The sequence below is a fragment of the Onychomys torridus genome, chromosome 2, assembly GCF_903995425.1.
Source record: "Onychomys torridus chromosome 2, mOncTor1.1, whole genome shotgun sequence".
NCBI lineage: Eukaryota > Metazoa > Chordata > Mammalia > Rodentia > Cricetidae > Onychomys > Onychomys torridus.
Genome location: NC_050444.1, coordinates 73,963,235 through 73,989,254, shown reverse-complemented (window position 1 = coordinate 73,989,254; position 26,020 = coordinate 73,963,235). Strand labels below are relative to the sequence as shown.

The following is a 26,020-nucleotide window of genomic DNA, read 5'->3' as shown; positions in this document are numbered from 1 at the left end:
TCCAGCGGTGGGACCCAGGGGCAGTTGCCTATCTGGTTATAACCCCAGGCACTCACCTCTGGTCCAGATGGGAGTTCCGGGGTGGACCGGAGCTGGGGGTTGGTCTCTGAGTCTCAGGAAGTGGCTGGGGTATCGGGCAAATGGGTGTGGGGGCAGGGTGTGGAGACTGCAGAGTCTGCCTGCAGTCTTGGAAAAGGGGAGCCTTCCAGCAGGGCCCGCCGATTGGCAGGAAACTGGGGCCAAGTTGGTCAGGTCCTCCCGGGGTGGCCTGTGTCCAGTGGTGGGACCCAGGCGCAGTTGCCTCTCTGACTATAACCCAGGCACTCACCTCTGGTCCAGATGGGAGTTCTGGGCGAGCTATAGACAATTAATGGCTGCTGAGAGGGACAATCCAATCTCTCCAGTAATGAGTCCCCTGACAGGTCATCCAATGTTGTTTAGTTAGATCTTACAACTTAATTGGGCTGGAGATGATGATTTGAATTTATAAATTTCAACTAACAGATTTAGAAAGAAATATAAACAAATATATGCATAATGTCCCTGTTAAGTGAGAGAGCCTGTGTACAGAAAAACCTAAACAGCAATGGGCATGCTCCCTACTGTCCAGATCTTGGCTTATACAAGGACCCACAACTCAGAGAAATAGCTGAACCCAGGGCTGAAACAGGAAAATCAGAAGATGAACTTAGAATATCTATATTTTGATAAAAATGAAGAAAGATGGAGATAAGACAGAAGACACAGAAGCTGTGGTCAAGAGTCTTCTAACAGCCAATATGCAACAATCTTAAGATTAAAATCAATGATAAAAGTAAGGGTCTACAACTCATGAAAACAAGAAACCTTGAGTTTCTTATTTTAATAACAAATTTGAAGAGAAATGTTAAAATTTAAATAGTCACAAAAGACTTTAAGACTCGAAAACTGGGTGAATGATGTGAACATCAACAGTGTTCTGTAGCCCTTCCTCTGAACTTAAACATTTCCATCAGGTGGAGAGGAGAGGTATCAGGATTCAGGAAGCAGTCACAGGAAATCCCCCAAAGTTGTAAGCTTCATAAGGCTTCACCCTAAGTTTATGAGCACATCAACAGTTTCTGGGGTCTGAGACTGATGGCGTTCCTGGAAGCTGCTAGGAGCTCTAGGGCACACACCTTTCCTAAGTGTCACCTGCACAGGGGGGAGCTTCCTGGTGATGTTTAAAACCAGTCTTGCTATATGCCTTAACAGGCTTTGAACTTTGGGCTATCCTCCTGCCCTGGCCTCCCAAGTGTGGCAATTACAGGCATGTGATACCACACAGAGTTAGATAGAGATTAAAAGCAATGTATGTTAAATCCTGACTCTTTTATTCAGATATAGAGATTATTCTGGTTTTTAGAAAACACTGTCATTTGAGGCTTCAGGACACTGGATTATAGTTCACTCTCCAACGCGCCAGAAAAAGCATGTTATTTGTGTTGTACTTGGAACTGTTATGTCAGTCTGATACTCTTTTAAAATCATCATTAAAATAAATGAGAAAGTTAAGGAGCAACTTTACTAGATTTTTGTTTGTTTGTTTTGTTTGTTTTTTAAAATTGGATTAATTCACTGCTATAACCATCCTGTGTACTTTACTTCATTTAAGAGTGTTTGGATTGGAGATTTAGTTCAGTGGTAGAGCGCTTGCCTAGCAAGCGCAAGGCCCAGGGTTCAATCCACAGCTCCCCAAACAAGAACAACAACAACAACAACAGACTGTTTGGCACCATCAAGTGTTCAAATGGGTGTAAGTTAACTTTAATTTGAAAGCGGACCCCTGCTGGTCTTATACTTATCAGGGCACTAACATAAGAAACAAAGAATGCAGGGCGGTGGTGCTGCACACCTTTAATCCCAGTACTCGGGAAGCAGGGCTAGGTGGATCTCTGTGAGTTTGAGCCGAGCCTGGGCTACCAAGTGAGTTCCAAGAAAGGCACCAAGTTACACAAAGAAACCCTGCCTTGGGGGGAAAAAAGAAGAATGAAACATGTACAAGGAAAAAGATAAAAAACATGACCAAGTCTTTTAGTTATTCCACATCTGTAATATCAATACAATGTCAGAAGGGAAAAAGAAATAAAACAAATCCGGCATCACAAATGGCATGGCAGCAAGTGACTACCGTGAATAAAATAGGTGCCTGCTGTTAAGTTCACAGATTTAGGAGAGTAAGAGACACAGTTCTCTGTGGCAACTTCTATGGCAGAGCTGGGCAATGCCCTTAGGGCAGGAAGCACCGGACTCCATCACTTCTACTTCTTTTTGTGGTTTTTCAAACAAGGTTTCTCTGTATTAGAGCTCTGGCTGTCCTGGAACTCCCTTTTAGACCAAGCTGGCCTTGAACTCAAAGAGATCAGCCTGTCTCTGCCTCTGGAGTGCACCAGCACCGCCCGGCTCACTTCTACTTCTTATTACAAAGTGGTGGAGGCAGTGCTTGCCCACAGAAGAGGCCTATCCATGCATGCTGCTTTCTAGCTTCTCACCCACCAAGCTCAGCAGACTTGACAGCCCTACAATAATAATTTCAAAGGATTAGGAAGAGTTAGAAGAACCACTTGGGCTGTCAGGCCGAACGAAGTCTTGGGTATCAGCATACAGTATCTGAGACCCTTGTATTTGAGTATTGGATACTGGGCAGCAATAAAAAAGTTGATACTTAGTTTCTCATTCCATTTGTCCTAATTTGCTTTATATTGTGTGATAAACCCTATGATCAAAAAACAACTTGGGAGAGAGAAGGGTTTAATTCATCTTACAACTAACTCCCAGGCATAATCCAACCCTGAGAAAATCTGGTCAGGAACTCAAAGTAAGAACTAAAGCAGAGTTAGGTAGTTACGGCACATGCCTTTAATCCAGCACTAGGGAGGCAGATGCTGGTGGATTGCTGAGTTCGAGGCAAGCTTGGTTTACAGAGTGAGTTCCAGCCAGGGCTATAAAACAAAACCCTCTCTCAAAAAACCAAAAGAAACCACCCAAACAAAAAAGAACTGAAGCAGAGACCATGAAGTACTACTACTTACTCAGCTATAAGTCAACCCCAAATCATTTGCATAGGTGTGGTACTGCCGCCAGTGGGCTGGACCCTCCCATATCAATCATTAATGAAGAAAATAGCCCATAGGATTTCCTACAGGCCGGACTTGGACCAGAGAATCCCAGAAAATAAAAGGCAAGTAGAAGAATTAGGAAACCAAATCCCCAAATCAAACTGTTTTAAGTGTATCTCTGGTTTCATAAAATTGTTACAGTTGGACGTTTATACCCATCAAAATCATTGGTCCACTACTAAGGTCGGAAAACTATAAAGCTCGAATCGCAGAGGAAAAACTAAAAATTCAGCTGGTCTCCGGATAGCATTTGCTAAAGACACTCACACTCATATTTAGTGCCAAATGTTGGGACAAAAAAGTCCCTGTTTTCATTTAGTCTTTCTAAATCCACATGGTCCTTCTTCAGTGGCTATATTGTAAGTCAACTTTGACTTCTTAAAAAAAAAAAAAAAAAAAAACCCACCACTTTAAAAACAAAGATCATGAACTCTCATAATTGTGGAATGAAGCAAGGGTTAATTCTATAGGATCTAATAAAACAAAGCAATATATATATGCCCCTTTCCCAATCAGGGTATAAAAAATTCTGTGTGTGTGTATGTGTGTGTGTGTGTGTGTGTGTGTGTGTGTGTGTGTGTGTGTGTAAAATCCCAGCACTTGAAAGATGGAGGCAGAGGGTTGACAGTGATGTTCCAGTACACAGTGAGTGCAGAGGCAGCCTGGGCCAACAAGAGCCTATCTCCAGCAGGAAAGCATAGATTCTGCTGGTTATTATGGCAAATTTGTAACCCCAGCACTCAGCTAAGGCAGAAAATCTCAATTAGAAAGCATCCCTGGGCTCATGCAACTGCTACCGCAGCTGATCTATGTGGTGGGGGAAATGAAACCCAAGACCTGTGCATTTCAGACAAGCACTCAACCCATTACGCTACACCCCTAACCCTTAGGAAAAAATGAAGTTTTTAACTTTAAATGAAAAGAAAGTAAGTAGGATGAAAGATGGTCAACTTAACAAGACATTTAAACCTATTCTGCATATGCCATCTTCACTTCCTCTTAAAAACTAAACGAGCCCTAATTATCATTAATTTAATTTAGAAGTGCATTATTTGGTTGTCTCTAACCTGAAGGAATGCCCGAGCTTCTTTATACCTGCACTCGATAAATCTGGAGTGTGGTACTTCTTCCAGAAAGTGTCCTGGGTCTTTTGGAATAAGAACATCTAGTCCATCTACAGTAACTTGCTGTAACTCTGGCCTGAAAATGAAAGTTAAGATTTACTATCAAGATTTAATCCAGAACACTGGCAGCCTTTTAAAATAGTGAACATTAGCCAAGGAGCTAAACATCAAGTGAATTTTCTTCAAATACTTCAGGCATCAATCAGCAACGTTATTAGGACTTTGGAAATCTGACATCCAATAGCAGTACATAATTTCAGTATTAAGTATTTTCACTAATGCAGCTTAATTTGGGAGTGAGGAGGGAATGGTATGGATTGAACCTAGGGTTTTCTGCATGCAACCACTGAGCTACACCCACCCCTCTTTTTTTTGAGACAAGTTCTCCCTAAGTTGACAAATCTGGCACTGATTTGCAATCCTCCTGCTTCAGACTTCCAAGAGCAGGGATTATAGGCCTGTGCCACTAGGCCTGACTTGGTGAATCTAAAATAGTTTTATAGCTACTTTGGCATTTTAAGCAGAAATGAAAGTTGAACAACATTATTTTCAGTTATCAATTTAGTTTTAGAGAAGTAAATAGTTCTTACATCTAAGAAATACTGAGTCAAATTACAGTAGCTTGGAAGCCTCACTGACTGTAAAGATACCTGGAACCCACCCTCTATGAATATTTCTTGAGAACTTTCTATTCCTCTATGTAAAACTATAAAATGCACAGATGGCTTTACCTACTGGCACACATTACACTTACAAGTTATTTATTAGTTGGAAATATTGAACTAAATTAAATTATTAACTAAACTTTCATATAAACTTTTAATACCTTAAAGAAGTAAATGACTTCCCTCCCAACAATAATGTTTGAAACACAAAGTAAGAAAAAGTGCATAAACATGAATAGTGGCTAAGGTTTCAACAAAAATAAGGAAAGCAACATTGACAAGAAACTGTTTTTTACACCTAATAATCACTTTTCGTCACTTATATTCCTGACTTCTCTGGTTCAGCTGTTGCTCAAATTTGTGATATTAAAAACTAATAAAACAAAAATAAACATGCCCTTATAGTTCTAAAGCTAACAACAAGCAGTGTTTCTCTGAAAGTGATCTCAAAAGATAGTGATATGAAAATTCTGATAAGAATGATAGACTTTAAGGCAAAGGATAAACATTCACTGCTATATTCATATCAAGTTCCAGAGTTTCAGACAGATTATAACATCATTATTAATGACTTCCAAGAAGAAAGCGAAGTACGACTCTGGGTCAGAAAGCTGACATTCACAGTCCGGTTTCACAAGTCTCCTCAAGTACCTGTTTCTTGTCAGCAGCGTTTATTAGTGTGACAGTTAAGAACAGACTTCTACACAAATTATTGTTTTTATTCCCATGATCTGTCTTAGTTTCCTGAGGCAGGGTTTCATGATTACAGCCAGGCTAGCCTGCAACTAGTTCCTTGGCCCAGCCTCACCTGCGGCTTGCAACTCTCCTGCTTCAGCTTCCTGAGTGCTAGGTTCACAGGTGTGAGTCACCACCTCAGGACACGGGTAAAACAAAATCAAACACACAGACACAGACACACAGACACACACAGACACACAGACACAGACACACACACACACACACACACACACACACACACACACACACACACACTCACTCAAGTCCATGTAAACATAAAGGCGTCATGTAAAATAATGCGTTACAAGCATTTGTGTTTTCATCTTCGTCATAGACACTGACTCTTGTCAGCTCCCCTGGAGGTGTCTGTACTCCACTCAGTAACTCCCTCTCTATCCTTCCCCACCTAGGGATACATTCTATCTTCTTTGGGGGGAACTTGTCCTTACTATTCTTTGTACCTTTATTCTATTTTAAATATATCCATGAACACGGTATATTATATGCTACTATTCTTTTCTGCCTTAGACACTCAGCATTGTAGAACCCATCCATGCTGTTGCAGAATTGCAGCAGATTTCCCTGAGATATAATACTTCAATGTAGGAGTATACAGATTACATATAAGTATAAACACATAACATTATTGATTTATTATTGTTTACTGTTACAGACTGACTTACCTGTCAAAAGCTCCAGGATAACGACCGAACTGTAACTTTCGAAAAGGAACAAACTTTCTGTCCATGTGTCCTTGGAGTCGCAGGTGACCATGCCAGAGGTAGTTGCCGCTCCTCTCATGAAAGAACACCACGTGGATGGTGTGAGTGGCCAGCTTACAGACATAGTGCAGAGGGATTTCAGTTCCAGAAAGTGAGTCGATTCCATCTAGCCGAGGATCTTTGCTTTCAATCTTTAAGCACTGAAATCCCATATTCTCAGCTATCTGAAACCAGCCATCCTAGAATAAGGCAAAGCTCAAGCCTGAATATTTCAAACCATATACTAGGAACAAAACTAAAGCAATCATTACACCATTAATGAAGCCATATTTTTGTCTTGGTTTGCTTTTCTGCCAGAACATTTTAAAAATGAGAGTAGTAAGCAGAAGGTAGTGCTGAAAGAAGAAAGTAGCAAAGCAAAGGCACGGGCAATGGAGAACAGGTCTAAGGACATGAGAAGGACCACACATTTCTCCCTAGGAGAAGAATGCTCATTTAGTGTGCTCCCATTAGTTTCTATGAAGTAGATGTTAGTAGGAAGAACAGAAAAGCAAACTTACAATTCTTATCTCCTAACACTTGAAAATGATATAACAGAACTGCCACCACAGTTTAAACATCAGCAAATAGACTGCAATATACTGGAAGACAATGGACGTTTTGAAAATCATTAGAATTTAAATCTCATTTCTCAAGATTATCCTACATGTAGATTTGATGATTCAATTTTACTACAAGTATCTGCTGGTCCAATGGAAATGTCTACACTACAGCTCAGCATTTATGGTTCAGGGTGCACTGCAGAAGAGGGTTCAAGAGACAGTCAAAGACACAATACCAGGAAGCCTGCTGGGAAAGGTTCTCCTCAAAATGGCTGATGCAACTCTATTCCAATTAAGAACATTAAAAAAAAAAAAAAAGAGTCTTTGCTCGGTACAGTGGCCCAGGAACTGCAGTTCTTGCAGAAAGACTGTAAATTTGAGGTCAGCCTCAGCAATAGTGAACTCCTGATTCTTAAAAAATCTTGTATTTCACTAGAAATTTGTAATCTCTGAAGAACTTTTACTTGTATTCTTACATTTCCATTTGAATATTATACTTACCTATAAAAGAAGTAGCATAAGTATAATAGGTAAGGAAACACACTTTAAGTCAACTTTCAAAATACAGCTAATAATACACAAAACCACTTAATGTGTACCAAGTGCAAGCACACTCATATTTCCTTTGTTACCCACAGAAACTATGTGAGGCCAGCAAAGAAGGTTCTACTTACATCTAACCTATAGTCCCAGAACATATAGCTTTCAGAAAGTTCGTCCCACTGTCCACAGAATTCAGAAAGATATTGAGGACCAAACCCAGACTGTGAGGCTTGGTGACAAGCAAGCTCACCTCTGAGCCATCTCACCAGTCCCTAGAGGACCCTTTCTTCTTCCCTGGTCACTGGTCATGTCAGTCTTGCCAACTGTGCATACTCTTTTCTTCCAAAATAGCAAGAGTATTGCACTCAAGAGATACTTTGGAAATGTGGAGGAATATTTCTTACCATAACAATAAACTGGTATTTAGAGGCTGAGGCCAGAACACTGGTGTGTAAATGACCGTCCTGAGCTAAGTAATCACCATCTTGGGAATTACAGCTGTGCCCTCTTGTAAAAGGTCTTCCCATTTGGGCTGGTTGACTGCTCACACCCCTCATGGAGGGCTACAGAGGGTCTCAAGACCTGCACCTGGGTATCCAGCAGCTCCCCAACATTTACTATATGCAACTCTGCCTTAACTGCACCAGGTGATGCATCCAGGAAGGGCTAGAGAACAGAGGTCAGGGGAAACTAGGAGAAAGAGGCTCCACGTATGTGATGATGGAAAAGATCACTGTTAGGAAAAGGCTTTCCAGGTGAGGCCAGTTGCAGAGCAGCACCCACACCATGTGAACCTCTCAGCTCAAGAAACTCACTGGTTTGCCAGGGAGAACTTTGGTGGATCATGCCTCAGTTTGTCACTGGGAACTGGTGAGAAGATGTAGCCACTGTTTGTCTCTCTCAGAGAAGTAATTTTAGCAACATCTGGGTTATTTATAATCTAAAATATAAAAATCTGCACTGTTTTATATATAATTAAAAATATGCTATCAGATGAGAACAGTGAAAACCCTGTTTACAATGACCTTAATCCTTACCTCCCAAGATGAAATACCTGTATTAAGGAAGACATAATTTTACATTATATTATCATTGGGAAAGAGTTTTGTTATGTAGCCCAGGCTGACTTGAAATATTCCTAATACAGTCTCCAGAGTGCCTAATTTATTTTCTCTTGTTGGCTACTTTGAGAAATCACATTACTAACAACAATGTCATGCACAACAACTGTCTATATTTACAGCAATCACACTCTGCAAACACAGACATAGACATATGAATCACTTAATAACCTTCCAATGTAGCCATTTCAGAACTTTTACACACTGAAACATCATTACTTCATTAGATCATTGATCTGTAAGTTATAAGTGTGACATTATGTTGATATTGGGGAGTACATATTTGTAAAGGTTATAATTTCTACAAACTTCATTTGAAGAAATACTGATATAAAATATTCTTTGTAAAAATGGTTTATAAGCACTCTATGCTTTCTCTATAAGGAAGTCCAACATTTCAACATAAATGAGCCACCAACACTGACATTTATGAATGTCCCCAGTGAAGATACTCAGACACTTTCTCACCAGCAGTCAGTGAGGCCTAATTATCCTATTTTATTTTATTTATTTCAGTCTCTTGTCCTTTTGTTTTGTTTAACACTGGGTCTGTTCGAGACAGGTTTCACTCTGTAGCCCTGGCTGACCTGAAACCAACTGTATAGATTAGGCTGGCCTAGAACTCATAGAGATCTGTCATCTATGCCTCTTGAGTGCTGGGATTAATTAAAGGCATGCACCACCACCACCCAGCTCAGTTTCCTGTTATTAAACATGAATAAAGATCAGCATATATTGCTGAAAACTTGTATCATAAAAACACACAAGCCAAATAAAAGAAATATACCAAAAAAAGATACAAAGATTCCGGGAGTAAACTTTTTAGGAAAAAATACATGAAAACTTCATGATTTTTAGTGACAAAGGCAAAATTGTTCCCATAACTAAAAGAATGCAAGGAGTTTAAGCAAAGGAAAAAAATTTGACAAAAATATTTAATTAATAGCATTTAAAAAAAACAGAATAATTGAACAAAAGAGAAGCAAAAATCACAGAACAAAAATAAAAAATAAAATAAAATGATCCTTTTAAATTAGAACAGGAAATAGACAAAACACAAACTGAAAACCCACAAATCAACAAAGGAACAAACAGACAAAGAGTAGGAAAACTGTGTGTATTAGATCTGACCAAGCATTATGTTTCAATGTCAGAGTTCACAGATGCATTATTTACAAGTATATGGGGGTGGGGAATGGAGAATTATGATAAAAGAAATATGACAAGAGCAAACTAGTGAGCTTTCATGTGAATGTTTACCAATAAGGAGGTGGACTGACTTCTCATGTAAGTATAAAATGGGTGATGATAGGAGGGCACATGTGCCCATATGAGAATGTGAGATAAACTCTCTGAATTCCTCATCTCAAAGAGATGCTAGTAACAGAACGTAAGCATTTATGAATGAGAAGATAAACAAAGCAAAGAAATGCAAGTTGCTGGATCTAGGACTCAGAGGAAGTGGTAAGCGGAGAGGTAGACACCATCCCTGTTTACTGAGCTTTGCATTAATCTGACCTTTAAACTTAATACCAGCATTGTTGTGCTTAAAAATAAAAATTAACTCTAGGACCCAGGCCCCGGAACACAACCAATCTCTGGGAACACTCACTTATCTCTTCCCCAAATGCCAGCCAGCAGGGAAAACTCCTGCGGACAGGCTCCCCCACCAAAACTCCTATCGGAAATCTACAAGATTCATTCACTACTCAAATACTCATCCCCCTGTCACCCCAGTGGCTTCCTGAGACACGGAATTCACCAGCTCACATTGGACCAAGAAGTGAGTGCCTCTTCTCTAACCCAGAGAGTCCTGCCTCTAGACCCTAGGCCCTGGGACACAACCAGTCCTCAGGAACCTCCATTCACCTCTACCCCAGTTGCTAGCCAGTAGGCAGGCTCCCCCACCAAAAACCAGACTCATGCCCTACACCAATACCCATCTCCCTGCAACACTAGTTGTTTCCTGAGATGCAGAATCTGCCAGCTCTAATTAGAAAAAGAGCTAGGATTGGACCCAGAGGGGCCCCCCAAGACACAGAGACAGCAAGCACAGATTGGATCAATAGAAGCTTGCTCAGACACAGGCACCTTTTGCACCTATTGGAGGAAGAGATGGGTAGAAGCCATTGCAAAACATACAACAACATAAAGAGCAATATGGCTTCACCAGAACTTAGCCCTTCTACAACAGCAAGACCTGAATATCACAATGTAAAAGAAGCAGAAGAAAGCGACCTTAAAAATATCTTCCTGAAGATCTAGAGCCTTTAAAGAGGCTATAAAAAAAATATTTGCTTAAAGAAATTGAGGACAAGAAAAACAAAAAATTGGAAGAAACTAATAAATCCCTTAAAGAAAGCAAGCAAAATAATGAAAAAGCAATCAAACATGTGGGGGAAACAGTTCAATACCTAAAAAGTGAAATAGAAACAATGAAGAAGACACAAACAGAGGGCATGCAGGAAATAAAAAAAAATCTGAGTAAACAAACAGGAAACAAAGATGCAAGCATAACCAATAGAATACAAGAGATGGAAGACAGAATCTCTGGTGTAGAGGATAAAATAGAGGAAATAGATTTGTCAGTCAAAGAAAACACCAAAGCCAAAAATGTTATAACACAAAATGTATAGGAGATCTGGGACACCATGAAAAGACCAAACCTAAGAATAATAGGGATAGAGGAAGAAGAATACCAACTCAAAGGTACAGAAAATATATTCAACTAAATCATGGAAGAAAAATTTCCCACTAGACCTCCCAAAAAGTCCCCTCGCCACATAATAATTAAACAACTAAACATACAGAATAAAGAAAGAATATTAAGGGCAGCAAAGGAAAAAGGCCAAGTGACTTAAAAAGGCAGACCCATCAGAATAACACCCAACTTTTCAATGGAGACTTTGAAAGCCAGAAGGTCCTGGATGGTTGTAATGGAGATACTAAGAGACCACAGCTGCCAGCTTAGACTACTATACCCAGAAAAACTTTCAATCACCACAGACAGAGTAAACAAGACATTTTAAGACAAAAGCAGATTTAAACAATGCCTATCCACAAATCCAGCCCTACAAAAAGCACTAGAAGGAAAATTCTAACCTAAGGAAATCAGATACACCCATGAAAACTAAGGCAATAGATAACCCCACAGCAGTAAATCTCAAAGAAGGGAAATATTCACACACTACCACCAAAAGATGACAGGAATTAAAAATTACTGGTCATTAATATCCCTTAATATCAATGGACTCAATTCCCCTATAAAAAGACAAAGGCTAACAGAATAGATACAAAATCAGGATCCATCCTTCCGCTACATACAAGAAACACATCTCCATCTTCAAAGACAGACACTACCTCAGAGTAAAAGGCTGGGAGAAGACTTTCTAATCAAATGGACTTAAGAAGCAAGCTGGTATAGCTATCCTAATATCTAACAAAATAGACTTCAAACTAAAATCAATCAAAAGAGATCTGGAAGAACATTACATACTCATCACAGAAAAGATCCACCAAGATGAAGCATCAGTTCTCAACATTTATGCTCCAAATACAAGGGCACCCACATATGTAAAAGAAACATTACTAAAGCTTAAATCACACATCAAACCCCACAAACTAATAGTGGGTGACTTCAACACCCCACTCTCACCATGACTGGACAGATCTGCCAGACTGAAACTTAACAGAGAGATAAGGAACATAACAGAAGTTATGACTCAAATGGACTTAATAGATATCTACAGAACATTTCATCCTAACAAAAAAGAATATACCTTCTTCTCAGCACCCCATGGAACCCTCTCTAAAATTGACCACATACTCGGTCACAAAGCAAATCTCAACAGATACCAAAAAATTGGACCACAAAGTTAGATTTCAAAACAACAAAAATTACAGAAAAGCCTACAATCTCATGGAAATCGAATAATGCTCAACTAAATCACCAAGGGGTCAAGGAAGAAATAAAGAAAGAAATTAAAGACTTCCTAGAATTCAATGAAAATGAATTTACTACATACCCAAATTTATGGGACACTATAAAAGCAGTGCTAAGAGGAAAATTCATAGCACTAAATGCCCACATAAAGATCTTGGAGAACTCTCACACTAGTGACTTAACAGCACACCTAACAGCTCTAGAACAAAAAGAAGCAAACACACCCAGGAAGAATAGATGCTAGGAATTAATCAAATTGAGAGCTAAAATCAATAAAATAGAAACAAAAAGAACAATACAAAGACTCAATGACACAAAGAATTGGTTTTGAGAAAACCAACAAGATAGACAAGCCCTTATCCAAACTAACCAAAAGGCAGGGAGAGAGCATCCAAATTAACAAAATCAGAAATGAAAAGGGAGACATAACAAGAGACAACGAGGAAATCCAGAGAATCATCAGGTCATACTTCAAAAACCTGCACTTCACAAAACTGGAAAATCTCAAAGAAATGAACAATTTTCTGGATAGGTACCACATACCAAAGTTAAATCAAGACCACACAAATAATTTAAATAGACCAACAACCCCTAAGGAAATGAAAAAAGTCATTAAAGGTCTCCTAATAAGAAAAAGTCCAGGACTAGATGGTTTCAACACAGAATTCTGTCAGATTTTCAAAGAAGAGCTAATATCAATACTCTTCAAATTGTTCCACACAACGGAAACAGAGGGAATACTACCAAATTCCTTGTATGAGGCTACAGTTACTCTGATTCCCAAACCACACAAAGAGGCAACAAAGAAAGAGAATTGCAGACAAATCTTCCTCATGAACATTGCCAAAAAATTACTCAATAAAATATTGGCAAACCGACTCCAAGAACACATCAAAAAATTATCCACCATGATAAAATAGCCTTCATCCCAGGGATGCAAGGATGGTTTAACATACAAAAAACTGTTAATGTAATATACAATATAGAAGAAACTCAAAGAAAAAAAACCCACATGATCATCTCATTAGATGCTGAAAAGGCCTTTGACAAAATCCAACACCCCTTCATTATAAAGGTATTAGAGAGATCAGGAATATAAGGAACATATCTAAACATAATAAAGGCAATTTACAGCAAGCTGACAACCAACATCAAACAAAGTAAATAGAGAGAAACTCTAAGCGATTCCACTAAAATCAGGAACAAGACAAGGTTTTCCGCTCTCCCCATATTTATTCAATATAGTACTTGAAGTTCTAGCTAGAGCAATAAGACATCAAAAGAAGATCAAGTGGATACAAATTGGAAAGGAAAAAGTCAAACTTTCACTATTTGCAGATGATATGATAGTATACATAAATGACCCCAAAAATTCTACCAGGGAACTCATACAGCTGATAAATACCTTCAGTAATGTGGAGGGATACAAGATTCACTCAAAAATATCAGTAGCCCTCCTATATACAAATGATAAACGGGCCAAGAAAGAAATCTAACTAAGTGATTGAAAGACCCATATGACAAGAACTTTAAGTCTCTGAAGAAAGAAATTGAAGAAGATATCAGAAAATGGAAAGATCTCCCACGCTGATGGATAGGTAGGATTAACATAGTAAAAATGGCAATCTTACCAAAAGAAAGCTACAGATTCAATGCAATCCCCATTAAATATCTGAACACAGTTCTTCAAAGACCTTGAAAGAACAACACTCAACTTAATATGGAAAAACAAAAAACCCAGCATATCTATAAGAATTCTGTACAATAAAGCCAACTCTGAAGGCATCACCATTCCTGACCTCAAGCTCTATTATAGAGCTAGAGTAATAAAAACAGGTTGGTATTGGCACAAAAACCAACATGTGGACCAATGGAATCGAATTGAAGACCCAGACATTAATTCACATGCCTATGAACATCTGATTTTTGACAAAGAAGCTGAAACTGTACAATGGAAAAAAGAAAGCATCTTCAACAAATGTTGCTGGCATAACTAGATGTCAACATGTAGTAGATTGCAAATAGATATCGCCATGCTTAAAACTCAAGTCCAAGTGGATCAAAGACGTCAATATAAAACCAGTTACACTGAACCTGATAGAAGAGAAAGTAGGAAGTAGTCTTGAACGCATTGGCACAGGAGACTACTTTCTAAATATAACACCAGTAGCTCAAACACTGAATAAATTGGACCTCCTGAAACTGAGAGGCTTCTGTAAGGCAAAGGACACAGTAAATAAGACAAAATGACAGCCTACAGAATGTGAAAATCTTCACCAACTCCACATCTGATAGAGTGCTGATCTCCAAAATACATAAAGACCTTAAGAAACTGGACATCAAAATAACGAACAATCCAATTAAAAAATGGGCCACAGAGCTAAACAGAGAATGCTCAAAGGAAGAATCTCAAATGGCTGAAAGACATTTAAGCAGTTGCTCAAAATCCTTAGTCATCAAAGGAATGCAAATCAAACAATTCTGAGATACCACCTTACACCTGTCAGAATGGCTAAGATCAAAAACACTAAAGACAGCTTATGTTAGAGAGGATGTTGAGCAAGGGGACCGCAATTCCACTGTGGAAATCAGGATAGCTGTTTCTCAAAAAATTGGGATTCAATCTTCCTCAAGACCCAGTTATACCACTCTTGGGCATACACCCAAGGAATGCTCTATCATACCACAAGGACACATGCTCAACTATGTTCATAGCAGCATTACCATTGTAATAGCCAGAACCCAGAAACAACCTACATGCCCCAGAACCGAAGAATGGATAAAGAAAATGTGGTACATATTTGCACAATGGAGTACTACTCAGCAGAGAAAAACAATGACATCATGAAATTTGCAAGCGAATGGATAGAACCAGAAAATATCATCCTGAGTGAGGTAACCCCGACTCAGAAAGACAAGAATGGTATGTACTCACTCATAAGTGGATACTAGATGTAAAGCAAAGGATAACCAGACTACAACCCACAACTCCAGAGAAGTTAGCTAACAGGGAAGACCCAAAGAGGGACACATGGATTGCCCTAGGAAGGGGAAATACATGAGATCTCCATGAGTAAACTGGAGATGAGAGGATGGCAATGAAGGGTAGGGAGTAGGGGATGAGAACATAAGGGAACGGGATGGTCAACATGGAACAGGGATATAGTTGGAAAGCAATGAAAGAGATGCCATGATAGAGGGAGACATCATGGGGATAGAGAGAACCAGGTGCTAGGGAAGTTCCCAGGAATCCCCAAAGATGACCCCAGCTTGGACTACTAGAAATAGTGGAAAGGGTGCCTGAACTGAATTGGCCTACCATAGTGACTAGATCAGTGAATATCCTAATTGTCATCACAGAGCTTTACTCTAGTGATTGATGGAAGCAGATGCAGAGACCCACAGCCAAACACCAGGCAGAGCTCTGAGAGTCCAGTAGGAGAGAGAGGAAGGATCTAAGAGCAAGTGCATCAAAATCATGATGAGGAAACCTGCAGAGACAACCAAACCAAACTAGTGGGAACTCATGAAAGTTGTATCAATGGCTGTGGAGCCTGGATGGGACTGGACTAGGCCCTCCCCATGGTGAGACAGTTGTATAGCCTGATCTGCTTGGAAGGCCCCCTGGTGTAGGATCAGAATCCATCCCTGGTGTATGAGGGGGCTTTTTGGAGTCCACTACTTATGATGGGACACCTCATGCAGCCAGGGGAAGGGGCTTGTACTTGCCTCTACTGGATGTGCCTCCCCATGGGAGGCTTTGCCCTCTTGTGGGGAGGAATGAGGGGTGGGTTGGCAGGGAGAGGTTTGGTGGGGGTGGGAAAAGGGAAGGGGAGATCTTTGATTGGTGTGTAAAATGAATGGAAATTTTCCTTAATATAAAAATTAAGTTTAAAATACCATATTCTCACTTTTTCATAGGTTGAAACTTTTCAGATATATAAAAAGAAAAAAAAAAAGCAATCAACAAAGATGATGGACTTACATACACATCACTTGTCTTTCCCCTGCATCACTGCCTAGACACAACTATGGGACAAGATGCTCTGGACAAGATGCTGTAGTCAATGAGCTTGAAGAAGTTGAGGAACCTGTACCATATACTGCCACCTACCAGTATCAACATGATTAATCAGTTCTCCTCTAGAATTTCTGCATCTCTCATGATGGCTGACTAGTACTAGAGATGGTCATTTAATCTGATACACTCTATCTTCATCTCATCCCCACTAGACTCTACCATTTAAATGGTCCATATCCCTACACTGCTGCACTGGGGATCAAGGTTACAACACATAGACCTTGCTGGACATCTGAACTATATGAAAATCATGACATATTCTAAATAAAGTGAGCAAAATTTTGGCATGTTTGGAACCCACCTTGCCTTATTCCAGTCTGCCTCTCATCTTAAAACCATAAAGCAAGATTGAAATATAACAGCTGAAGAGATGGCTCAGTGGTTAAGAAATTTAAGTCCAAGTTTGTGGACACATCTAAAAAATGCTCCATATGAGTAGCAAACTAACGCTGTGAACATACAAAATGGAAGAATGGTGCTATAGACAAAATCATATGTGGAGATATACCGTATGTAACACAGAGTGGAAATTCAGCACAAGACTCCTTCATGCTTGCCTACACTAACAGAGATGCTGAACACTCATGTTGATCTCTTCAAGATCATGACTATAGCCAAGACAGTGATATGGGAACAACAATTTACTAGAAGCTTCTGAGAAAATTTTTCCTTGATAGGATGGATGGCTGTTCTTTCCTCTCATTCTCCCACCAGGAGCAAGGATGTGATGTTCCTATGGCACTAAGAGAGCTATGCTGGCCAGGCGGTGGTGTGCACGCCTTTAATTCCAGGACTCGGGAAGCATAGGCAGGTGCATCTCTGTGAGTTCAAGTCCAGCCTGGGCTACAGAATGAGTTCCAGGAAAGGCACAAAGCTACACAGAGAAACCCTGTTTTGAAAAAACCAAAAAAAAAAAAAAAAAAAAAAAAAAAAAAAAAAAGATAAAAAGAAAAGAGAGCTATGCTGGAATGATGATGGAAATGGACCAAGAACTTCAGTCCTGGTATCAGTGGGAAGGAAAACTAATATCAACAGCCACCATTATTATAGCCTCTTATTAGAAAGAATAAATGCCTTATTTGATCTAGGCTTTGTATTCAGTTATTTATAGCTGAAAATATTCCCAATACAACTTACACAGAGAACCTTAGATGTTTTGCATTTAAACGGTGTAGCCATCTCCTTTATCTAAAGCAGCAGACTCACCTCTCTCTTCCATAGGTGATATTGCAGGGCAAATGCTGTAAAGTCTCTTGGAACACAGAAAAACCTGCAGTCTGAAGCGGAGCTTTGAGAAGTATTTTTCACTTGTTCCAAGTTTTTATTAATCAAGTCCAGAATCCAAGGGTCAATAAGGAACACTGGCACATTTTGGCTGGATGTCAGCATAATAAATTTCTGAACTGCACGCTGTTTGAGAAGAAAGGGATCTCTTTGAAACAACCAAGTCAATAGAATTGTTTTCCTAGTACTGGGAACTAAATCCAGGACCTCACACATGTGATGTAAGTGCTCTGTCACTGAGCTCTCTCCCCAGTCCCTTCTGTAGTTTTCATTTTGAGAGAAGATCTCATTAGGCCACCCAGGCAGGCCTTAGACTCACTGTGAAGACCAGGCAGGGCTTGACCTTGCATTCTTCCTGCCTAATATTCCCTAGTAGGTGAGATTTAAAGGCCTGGGCCACTAGGCCTACCTCATCACAACTTACTTTGTTAAATTTTTTTAAATTAATTGTCTAAGAACTTACAGAGTATCTACCATGTATATCATGCATTCACTAGGTATAAGTAAATAACAACACACATGGTTCTATCCCCAAGAAGTGCACAGTCTACTAAGGAAGATAACAAGTCTCTATAGTTCAAAGTGAAATATGCTACAACACAATGCAAATAACCTTATGCAAAAGTAGGAAGCCAAAAATGGTCAGATATGGTGATGAATGCCTGTAACTTCAGCACTCTCAGAGGTAGAGATCGGAGACTACGACAAAGTTTGAGGCAAGCCAGGTATGCACAGAAAGTTCCAGGCCAATGAAGGCTACACCAGTGAGACACTGCTTCAAAATAACAGCATTTAAAAAAACAAAAACAAAAACAAAAAAAAACCAAGAAGCAAAAAAACAAAACAAATAAACAAAAACAACAAAAAAAAGCAAAGCATTCACAAGGACTATCTGCTCATTTCCACAACACAGGCTATCATGTATCATGGCTATAATTTTGGTTTAATTAGTAAACAAGCACTATCTTTTAATATTTAAAACTGTTGTTGACACAGGGTCTCAGGAAGGCAGGCTGGCCTTGAACAGTGTCTGTAGCTGAGGATGACCTTGAGCTCCTGGTCCCCCTTGCTACCTACCGCATCTGGTTAACACAGTGCTGGAGATTGACCCCAAGGCCTCCTGCATGCTGTGCAAACACTCTACCAACTGAGCCTCATCTCGGCTCTGTCCTCTTGGCATTGTTTTTCATTTTTAACTAGGTAGAAATACAGTAAGAAAATGTATTTTTAAAAAATGGAGTTTTTGAAATTTTACAAAACAACAAAAAAAATCTAATGGATATATGTTACATTGTCTTTTCCACTCATCTTACAAAGAAAACATTGAGATTTTTATTCCTGACTATTAATTTGCCTTCATATTTGTAGGTCAATTCTAATTCATATTGGGAAAGCATTATAGTTCAGTGGACAAGAATTCTAGAGATGGAAAGTTAAAATCTGGATCCAGATGTTTACTAACCAAAAATCCTTAAGCTCCCTGACTAGCTAAACTGAGAGCAACATACATGCTGCCTTTTTAAGCTTCCAATAAAGACAAAATGAGATATTCCATGTAAAGCACTAGGTATAGGGTCTAAGGTCATTATTGCCATTTCCATTATTCAACTAATACCTGAGGAGTATATCAATGAAACTTACTGAAGATACCACAAACACTGTAACTGAGATGTCTTGTTTATAGTACATACCCATTGTGTGCTATCAAATCCAATTCGGTTTCCCTTGGACTTTGATGAACCAGTTCCATTCTAGAAGAGAACAAAACAATATTTTGGTAAATTTGCAGCCCAGCACACAATGTCCAGATGCTTATTTCATATTCAGAAACAAAAGTTCATACAATTTTATAATACAATGACCCAAGGTATAAAACAGTGACACAGTACAGTAAGTTACTGAAATTATTCAATGGTATGGCCAGCATTTCTGAACCAATGAATGCCCATCAAGGAATACCATCTGCACCCACATTCCTATGTCTGTCTGTGTCCCCTTCCTTCCTCATCCGCCTCCATCCTTCTCTCTGTCCTGCTTCAGTCTCCCAAGTCCTGAGACTACAGCATGAACCAGCTGGTTCTCCACTATCTCTATGAAATTAGGGTTTGTCTATTTAGTCCCATATTTCTAACTGCATCTCCATATACTGAATTAGTGATTAGATGGAAACTGAGGTTTAAAGATTATAATGAACACATCTCAAGTGTCAGGTTCTGTTTGATACTTGCAAAAACAAAAGTCTCCTTCCCAAATACTCCCTCATAACAACACTGCAAAGCAAAGTCATTATTTCTAGTAGAGAGATGGTCCCAATACCCACACCTTTCATAATGTACACTACTATTCAAATGTTCTAGGTTCCTTATAAGTTAATAGTACTTTTTAAATGTCCAGGTTCAGAGAGTCAGAAGGAAGAAAGCAATATTATCAGTGTGTAATGATACGCCTCTAAACAGTTTGAAACTAAATAGGAGAAGGAATGTTGGGTGCTCTAAGAAAAGAAGAGTGTTTCAAGCTCAAAGAAGTTTGACAGCTCCTTGCGCTTTCAATGATTTTCTACCTATGAAGTCCAAATAACCAAGAGGAAGCTGACGGACAATTAGAATCGCTTCATCCTACAACACCATGTGCTCAACATTCCTAAAGAAGGCTTGTCTTCTTGTTAACCTGCACACTCAACGCCAGGTGCCAAGGCCAAGCTGTCTTTGTATTATGATGTCTGGCCTAGTGCTCGGCTACATAAATGTTAGTAAGAAATTGTTAGTTGGAGGAGAAAGGAAGGAGGAAGAGTAATTAAGGCAGAGCCTGACTCAGTCTCTCACAAGATCTGCGCTGTAGACAGTAACGGTTTAATACAAATGGACAAGTGAGAGAAACAAACAGAAGAAAAATAAACATCTTCAATCCTGACAAGGGACGGAAACTGTAGACAGTCATTTGTTTATCACTACAACTCTACCTTAGGAGCCTGAATTTTTAAGCAGTTGAATTGGTTGAGTTTGGAGTAAGTACATTTCTTGTGAGCTTGCAGATTATTTTATAGTAGCTTTCATGGAATTAAGATCATATATCATAAATTCTACCGTTTTAAAGTGTAAAGATAACTGTATAGTTAAATGTATGTATGTTGGAACACAGTCCAAGAATGGAGTCGTGTGAGGGGAATTCTGAGTGCTTCTGAGACAACTCCAAGAAAACAGAGTCTCATGACCTCGGTTTCGTCAAAACACAGAATTATTCTTGAAATGTGTTTTCATGCTCCTCCCAGGTGTAGCAGATTAGGAGTGAGTTTACTTCAGCTGTTATTATTGATGTGCTTCTATGAAGAAACATGGTTTTGCCATGTATGTAAAGACCATGTAAAGACCTTGGGATTGTACACTTTACTTAGGTGTTTCTTCTCAACCCTCAGACTATAAATTGTCGGATGCTCTGAATAAAGTTGTCTACCACGTAAGATATGATGTGGTAGACTCTGATGTGCTATCAAAATTACCTATCAGTGACTTTATTTATCTGATACTAATTTATAGAAAAATAATTTTTATTTGTCAGAAAATGTGAATAGATTAAATATTATTGAAACATTACTTTTGATTTAATTGTATAATTACAAATACATTTCATTGTAATTTTGAACTGTCTGCTACATCCTACAAAGTTGAGAACCCCTGTGAGAAATGTTTCTGTAAAGGTTCAACATTATTAACTGATTATACTGCAATGTAAATGTTAGGAAAACACGAAGCCACAATGACCTCTAATAGGAAAAAACAGAATTACCTTTGGTGACAAACAGTGCTTGTAGTAGTACAGCTGAAACAGCAGAAATGCAGAACTTGTCAGTGTTAAAAGGGCCAAGATTACGTTCTTATTAATTCTACTCATTGGTCTGTGGAGTTCTCTCAGATGTTCTCAACAGTAACCCAGCTGTTTTCATCTTCTTCACGAAACAGGAAGATAATCCTGTTTTCTGTGAAAAAAGAAATAGTTTTGAAAAGAAAAAAAATGTAAATTTGGGGGGAAAATAGAAAATTAAAATTAACTTTAATAATCACTGACTGCACACACACATACAAGTTATTTATGGAAGAATGGCAGTACATGGTTATAAGTCTAGCATTTGGTATATTGAGGCAGTGGGTTAGCAAATACAAGGCTAGCCTGGGCTACACAGTGAGGTCTAGACCAGCTTTAGCTACATAGCAAGACCTTTTAACAAACAAACAAACAAGTAAATACCAAAAGCAAAACTAGAAAAGAAGAAAGCTAAGAAAAAGCTACCTGCAGTTCTACAAAACACTTTGACCAAGAGGAATGCAGGGAGGGGCTTCTCCAATGTTTCTGACTAACAGATGTGACCTGGAACCTCTGGATCTCAGAAGGTATGTCCAACAAGTCCAAAAGTCCAAAAAAAAAAAAAAAAAAAAAGTCCAAAAGTGATAACTACTTCCACAGGAAAGAAGTGAGAAAGTTTTTAGTCAAGGAGGACAGTATCTGTTTCTTTGTAAAGTGAGTGTGTGTCTGTGTGTGTGTTTGTTTCAGATAGAATACTCATGTACAACTTTGGTAATTGCAAGTATAAAGAACACCTTGGTAAACATTTTGGTCTTTCATCCTTGGTGTCTCCTGATTATTTCTTTAAAGTAAGAAAATAGTATGTATATACTTCCTACCTCCTCTCCAATACATGATTTGGATCAACTATTTTTTAAATGTTCTATAAAGTTTAGCTGTATTTCTTCAAGAATACTAACACCTCTTTTACTGAATAATGTAAGGTTTCTGTCTTGTGTTTTCAGGTTATGTTGAGAAACTGGCAAAATATGCTACATCTGTCTTCTTTCCTTTTCCTATTTATTTCTGCTTTGCTATTTTATTCTGCACCATAACTGTTATTTTTACTCTTATTGGTACAGTGTTCCACAATGACCCTATATACTCTCAGCACAATCAGCCTCTCTGCAGCTTATAAAATAGAACAGAAAGGAATTACTTACTTTCAGTGTTTGCATTGTTGAAAAAAAGATGTCAGTAGAGTTTGGCTGTGAGGCCACACTTTACTTCCCCTGATAAGTTACAGAATTTATCACTGCCCCATAATGCTAAATATCCTCGATTAACATTCAATTACATAGCATCACCTACAGGGAATCTGATCTGTTTCTATAGGATGCACAGTGGAAGCATACATATTTCCTACGTTGTTGATCTAGACTATATAACAATAGTGATGGGTATATATTCATTTTTCTTTGGTCTTTGTGTATTCTTTCAATTTACAAAGATTTCTGTGTTGAAAACTTCTGGAATCATTTAAATACTTTCATTGCAACATTGGTTAAGAACAGCATATGTCTTAACCACTGAGTCCTGTTTTTCATTTTAAAAGTTTAACTATTTCATAAACTCCCCACCACCGTAGGCCCGCATATCATTATGGGTTGTCACTTGTTTTCTGGTTTATTTTCTTCTTGTTGCAGCATTTTTCATGGACCATGCTCATTTCCTTTTAATTACTTATCTTTGAATGGCCTGAGTGCCTCAAGAGCAGTTATTCATAGGAATACTAGAATAGGAGGGAATAGCATTATATGCTAGACTAGATGGAAGTTCTTTCTGACAACAGTTTATACATGTGTGTATGTGAGAAAAATAGAGAATACATATTAGATGTTAGAAAAGTTAAAACATTACTCCTTCATGAAAAACAGGTACCAAAGAGTCTCTGGCAATCTCTTCCTCCGTTTTCCTGCTGTAAGGATAGTGCACTTGTGTATACTTTATTTGCTTTTCTTCTTGCAAGTTCATGCTGCCAAACATCTATGGATGCTCCCATGCCTTCCCTGTATGTCCTGACCTAGTGTAAACAAAAGAACCATGTCTCTGTTCTGTCAGTTCAGAGATCTCTTTCTACAAGGATCTATTTACATGTGGCCACCATTTTGCAAATACTTCAGTTTGGCATTATAGCACTATTTGATTCAGGGAAACTATATTGTGTTGTTTGAGGGTAACTTCAGACAGAATAGAGCACAAATATTTTTACTCTGCCATTTTAAATCCTAAGTTTTGGTGTGGAGCTTTAAAATAATCTAAATGAACTGATAAAGCTGAAGCCACATAAAACAAGCACTGTAAGAAATCAAATAAGATCAACTACTCAAGAGAAGGACAACAAAGATGAGAATTATCTACCCTATCTGTACATAATGTATCAAGGTGATGGGATAAATCATGATTTTCTCTACTCAACTGTGAAAATTCGCAGCATCCATCAACACTGAGGGTGGTCCTAGTGTCTGCTGTCAGCTAAAACCTGTTACAACGGTTTCATCATAGGAGGTCATGGATAACAAGATTATTTCTGACTCTCCAGATTTAGGTATTCCTCATACATGTATTAAATAGCACACCAGTGTAATGCATGCTGCTTCCTGGTGAAATTTAAGCAGGCATTCAGACTACCATTGTTAAGCCTCTCTAAGCTCAATTATTTTAAAGTCCAACTTAATATAGTGTTGTTTTGGAGGATCTATTGCTATTTTACAACTAATACAACATTAATTCATTAATAACATAGAAACCACTTAAAGAAATCAATGGCACAGTTTTAAAAAGGGGTATCTCAGACAACATCATTAAGCCCTGGCTTCTTCAATGGCACAGGTCCCAATCAAGATAATATTAGTGTACCGTGTTCATAGTTGTGTCATTTTAGCCACCATTGTAAAAGCAGTTAAAAAGGATAATACATTTCTTACTTTACACATGTGTAAAGAAGATATCGCATCATGTGTAATGGAAAATATTACAAAGCTAATAGAATAAGCAGAAAAAAAGGGAAAACAGATGGCAAATATCTACAGAAAAAATGAAATGGAGACACTCACAGAAGAGATTTAAGCAGACCATGTACCCTGAAATTCTAATGTAAAGAGGCTGCTTTAACTATGATATATTACAGTGTAAAATTATTTTTTTCTGATTCATTAAAATTTTTATTTTGAATAGCTTCAATCAAAAAGATTTCATAAGGTTATTTACAATGGTCAATGTACAATTATGAATATCTACCTTTTTGACAACAGGTAGCAATACAATTTTAAAAATATAAAGATGTGGTATAAATTCTGATATATAAAGTTACTTTAAAAATCCGCAGTCTTAGGGAATTCACAAATCATAACAGGAAGTAACTTTTATTAATTTCATGTGCACATAATTACCAAATTGTAATACATTAAAAATACATGTAAATACCCAGACTGTACAAAAGTTAATCCCTTATCTTGTAAACAAAAGTTCCCAGTGACCTCCCACCATAAGTATACAAAACCCTTTTCTTCGACACATCAAAACTGCATGCATGAAATGAGATGTCCTCTAAAGCCTGAAGTTGCCCCTCATTGCATATGAGCTTCTGCTACTTCTGGAACAGGTTTTAAATGTGTGTATTACGTATGGTGTGGGTGTGTGTGTGTGTGTGTGTGTGTGTGTGTGTGTGTGTGTGTGTGCACACAAATATGACAGATCATTCATCATGCCTTTGAAACTGTGCAGTACTTTCATCAACATGGGAAACAAAATAAAGTGTAAAAACAGTAAGGGGTTTACTTAAATGCAGGTGCAATCTGGAAGGCTTTCAAATGTCAGCCTTCTAAACTTATAAACTATCGGTTTGTGATTGGTTTCGTCGCTCTCACCTAAGCACTATTTGCAGCATTGCTTTAGAAGACAGAAAACAGTTACCACTACTTATTTGTATTTGAGGGAGGAAAATGACTTTAAACAAACCTGAGGGAGACGTCTTTCTGTGTGTTTAAATTCATGGCATTATACAGCATCATACAGTACTTCAGTGTTACTCTCCTGTAAAATTATTTTTTTCATTTGCAAACATGACTGTTCAATTTGTCCTGTTTTTCTCTATGCTTCAATGAAAATATTTACAATGTGAAAAGAAGACCATATTTCAGTGGTGTAACCTTTAAACTGATCTTATTTTGGAATGAGTAAGATGACTCAGTGGGAAATGTCTGGTTTGCAAGGGTAGTAAC

At 38.4% G+C, this 26,020-nt stretch overlaps 1 protein-coding gene across 3 annotated transcripts in view; it reads right to left on the bottom strand.

Moving 5' to 3' along the window:
- The window catches only part of LOC118577661 (fukutin), a 54,425-nt gene extending 30,726 nt beyond the window's left edge, over positions 1-23,699 (bottom strand). The window contains exons 1-6 of one of the 3 annotated variants that reach the window (XM_036178151.1): positions 23,679-23,699; positions 21,744-21,933; positions 19,652-19,711; positions 17,883-18,086; positions 6,348-6,625; positions 4,205-4,337 (exon numbers count right to left, since the gene is read on the bottom strand). In XM_036178151.1, the coding sequence (XP_036034044.1) occupies positions 4,205-4,337; positions 6,348-6,625; positions 17,883-18,086; positions 19,652-19,711; positions 21,744-21,848 (780 nt within the window). In that variant the 5' untranslated portion in view covers positions 21,849-21,933; positions 23,679-23,699. The remainder of the gene's footprint in view (positions 1-4,204; positions 4,338-6,347; positions 6,626-17,882; positions 18,087-19,651; positions 19,712-21,743; positions 21,934-23,678) is intronic. The other 2 variants (XM_036178152.1, XM_036178153.1) reach the window with 2 other exon arrangements.
- Positions 23,700-26,020: the final 2,321 nt, after the last annotated feature.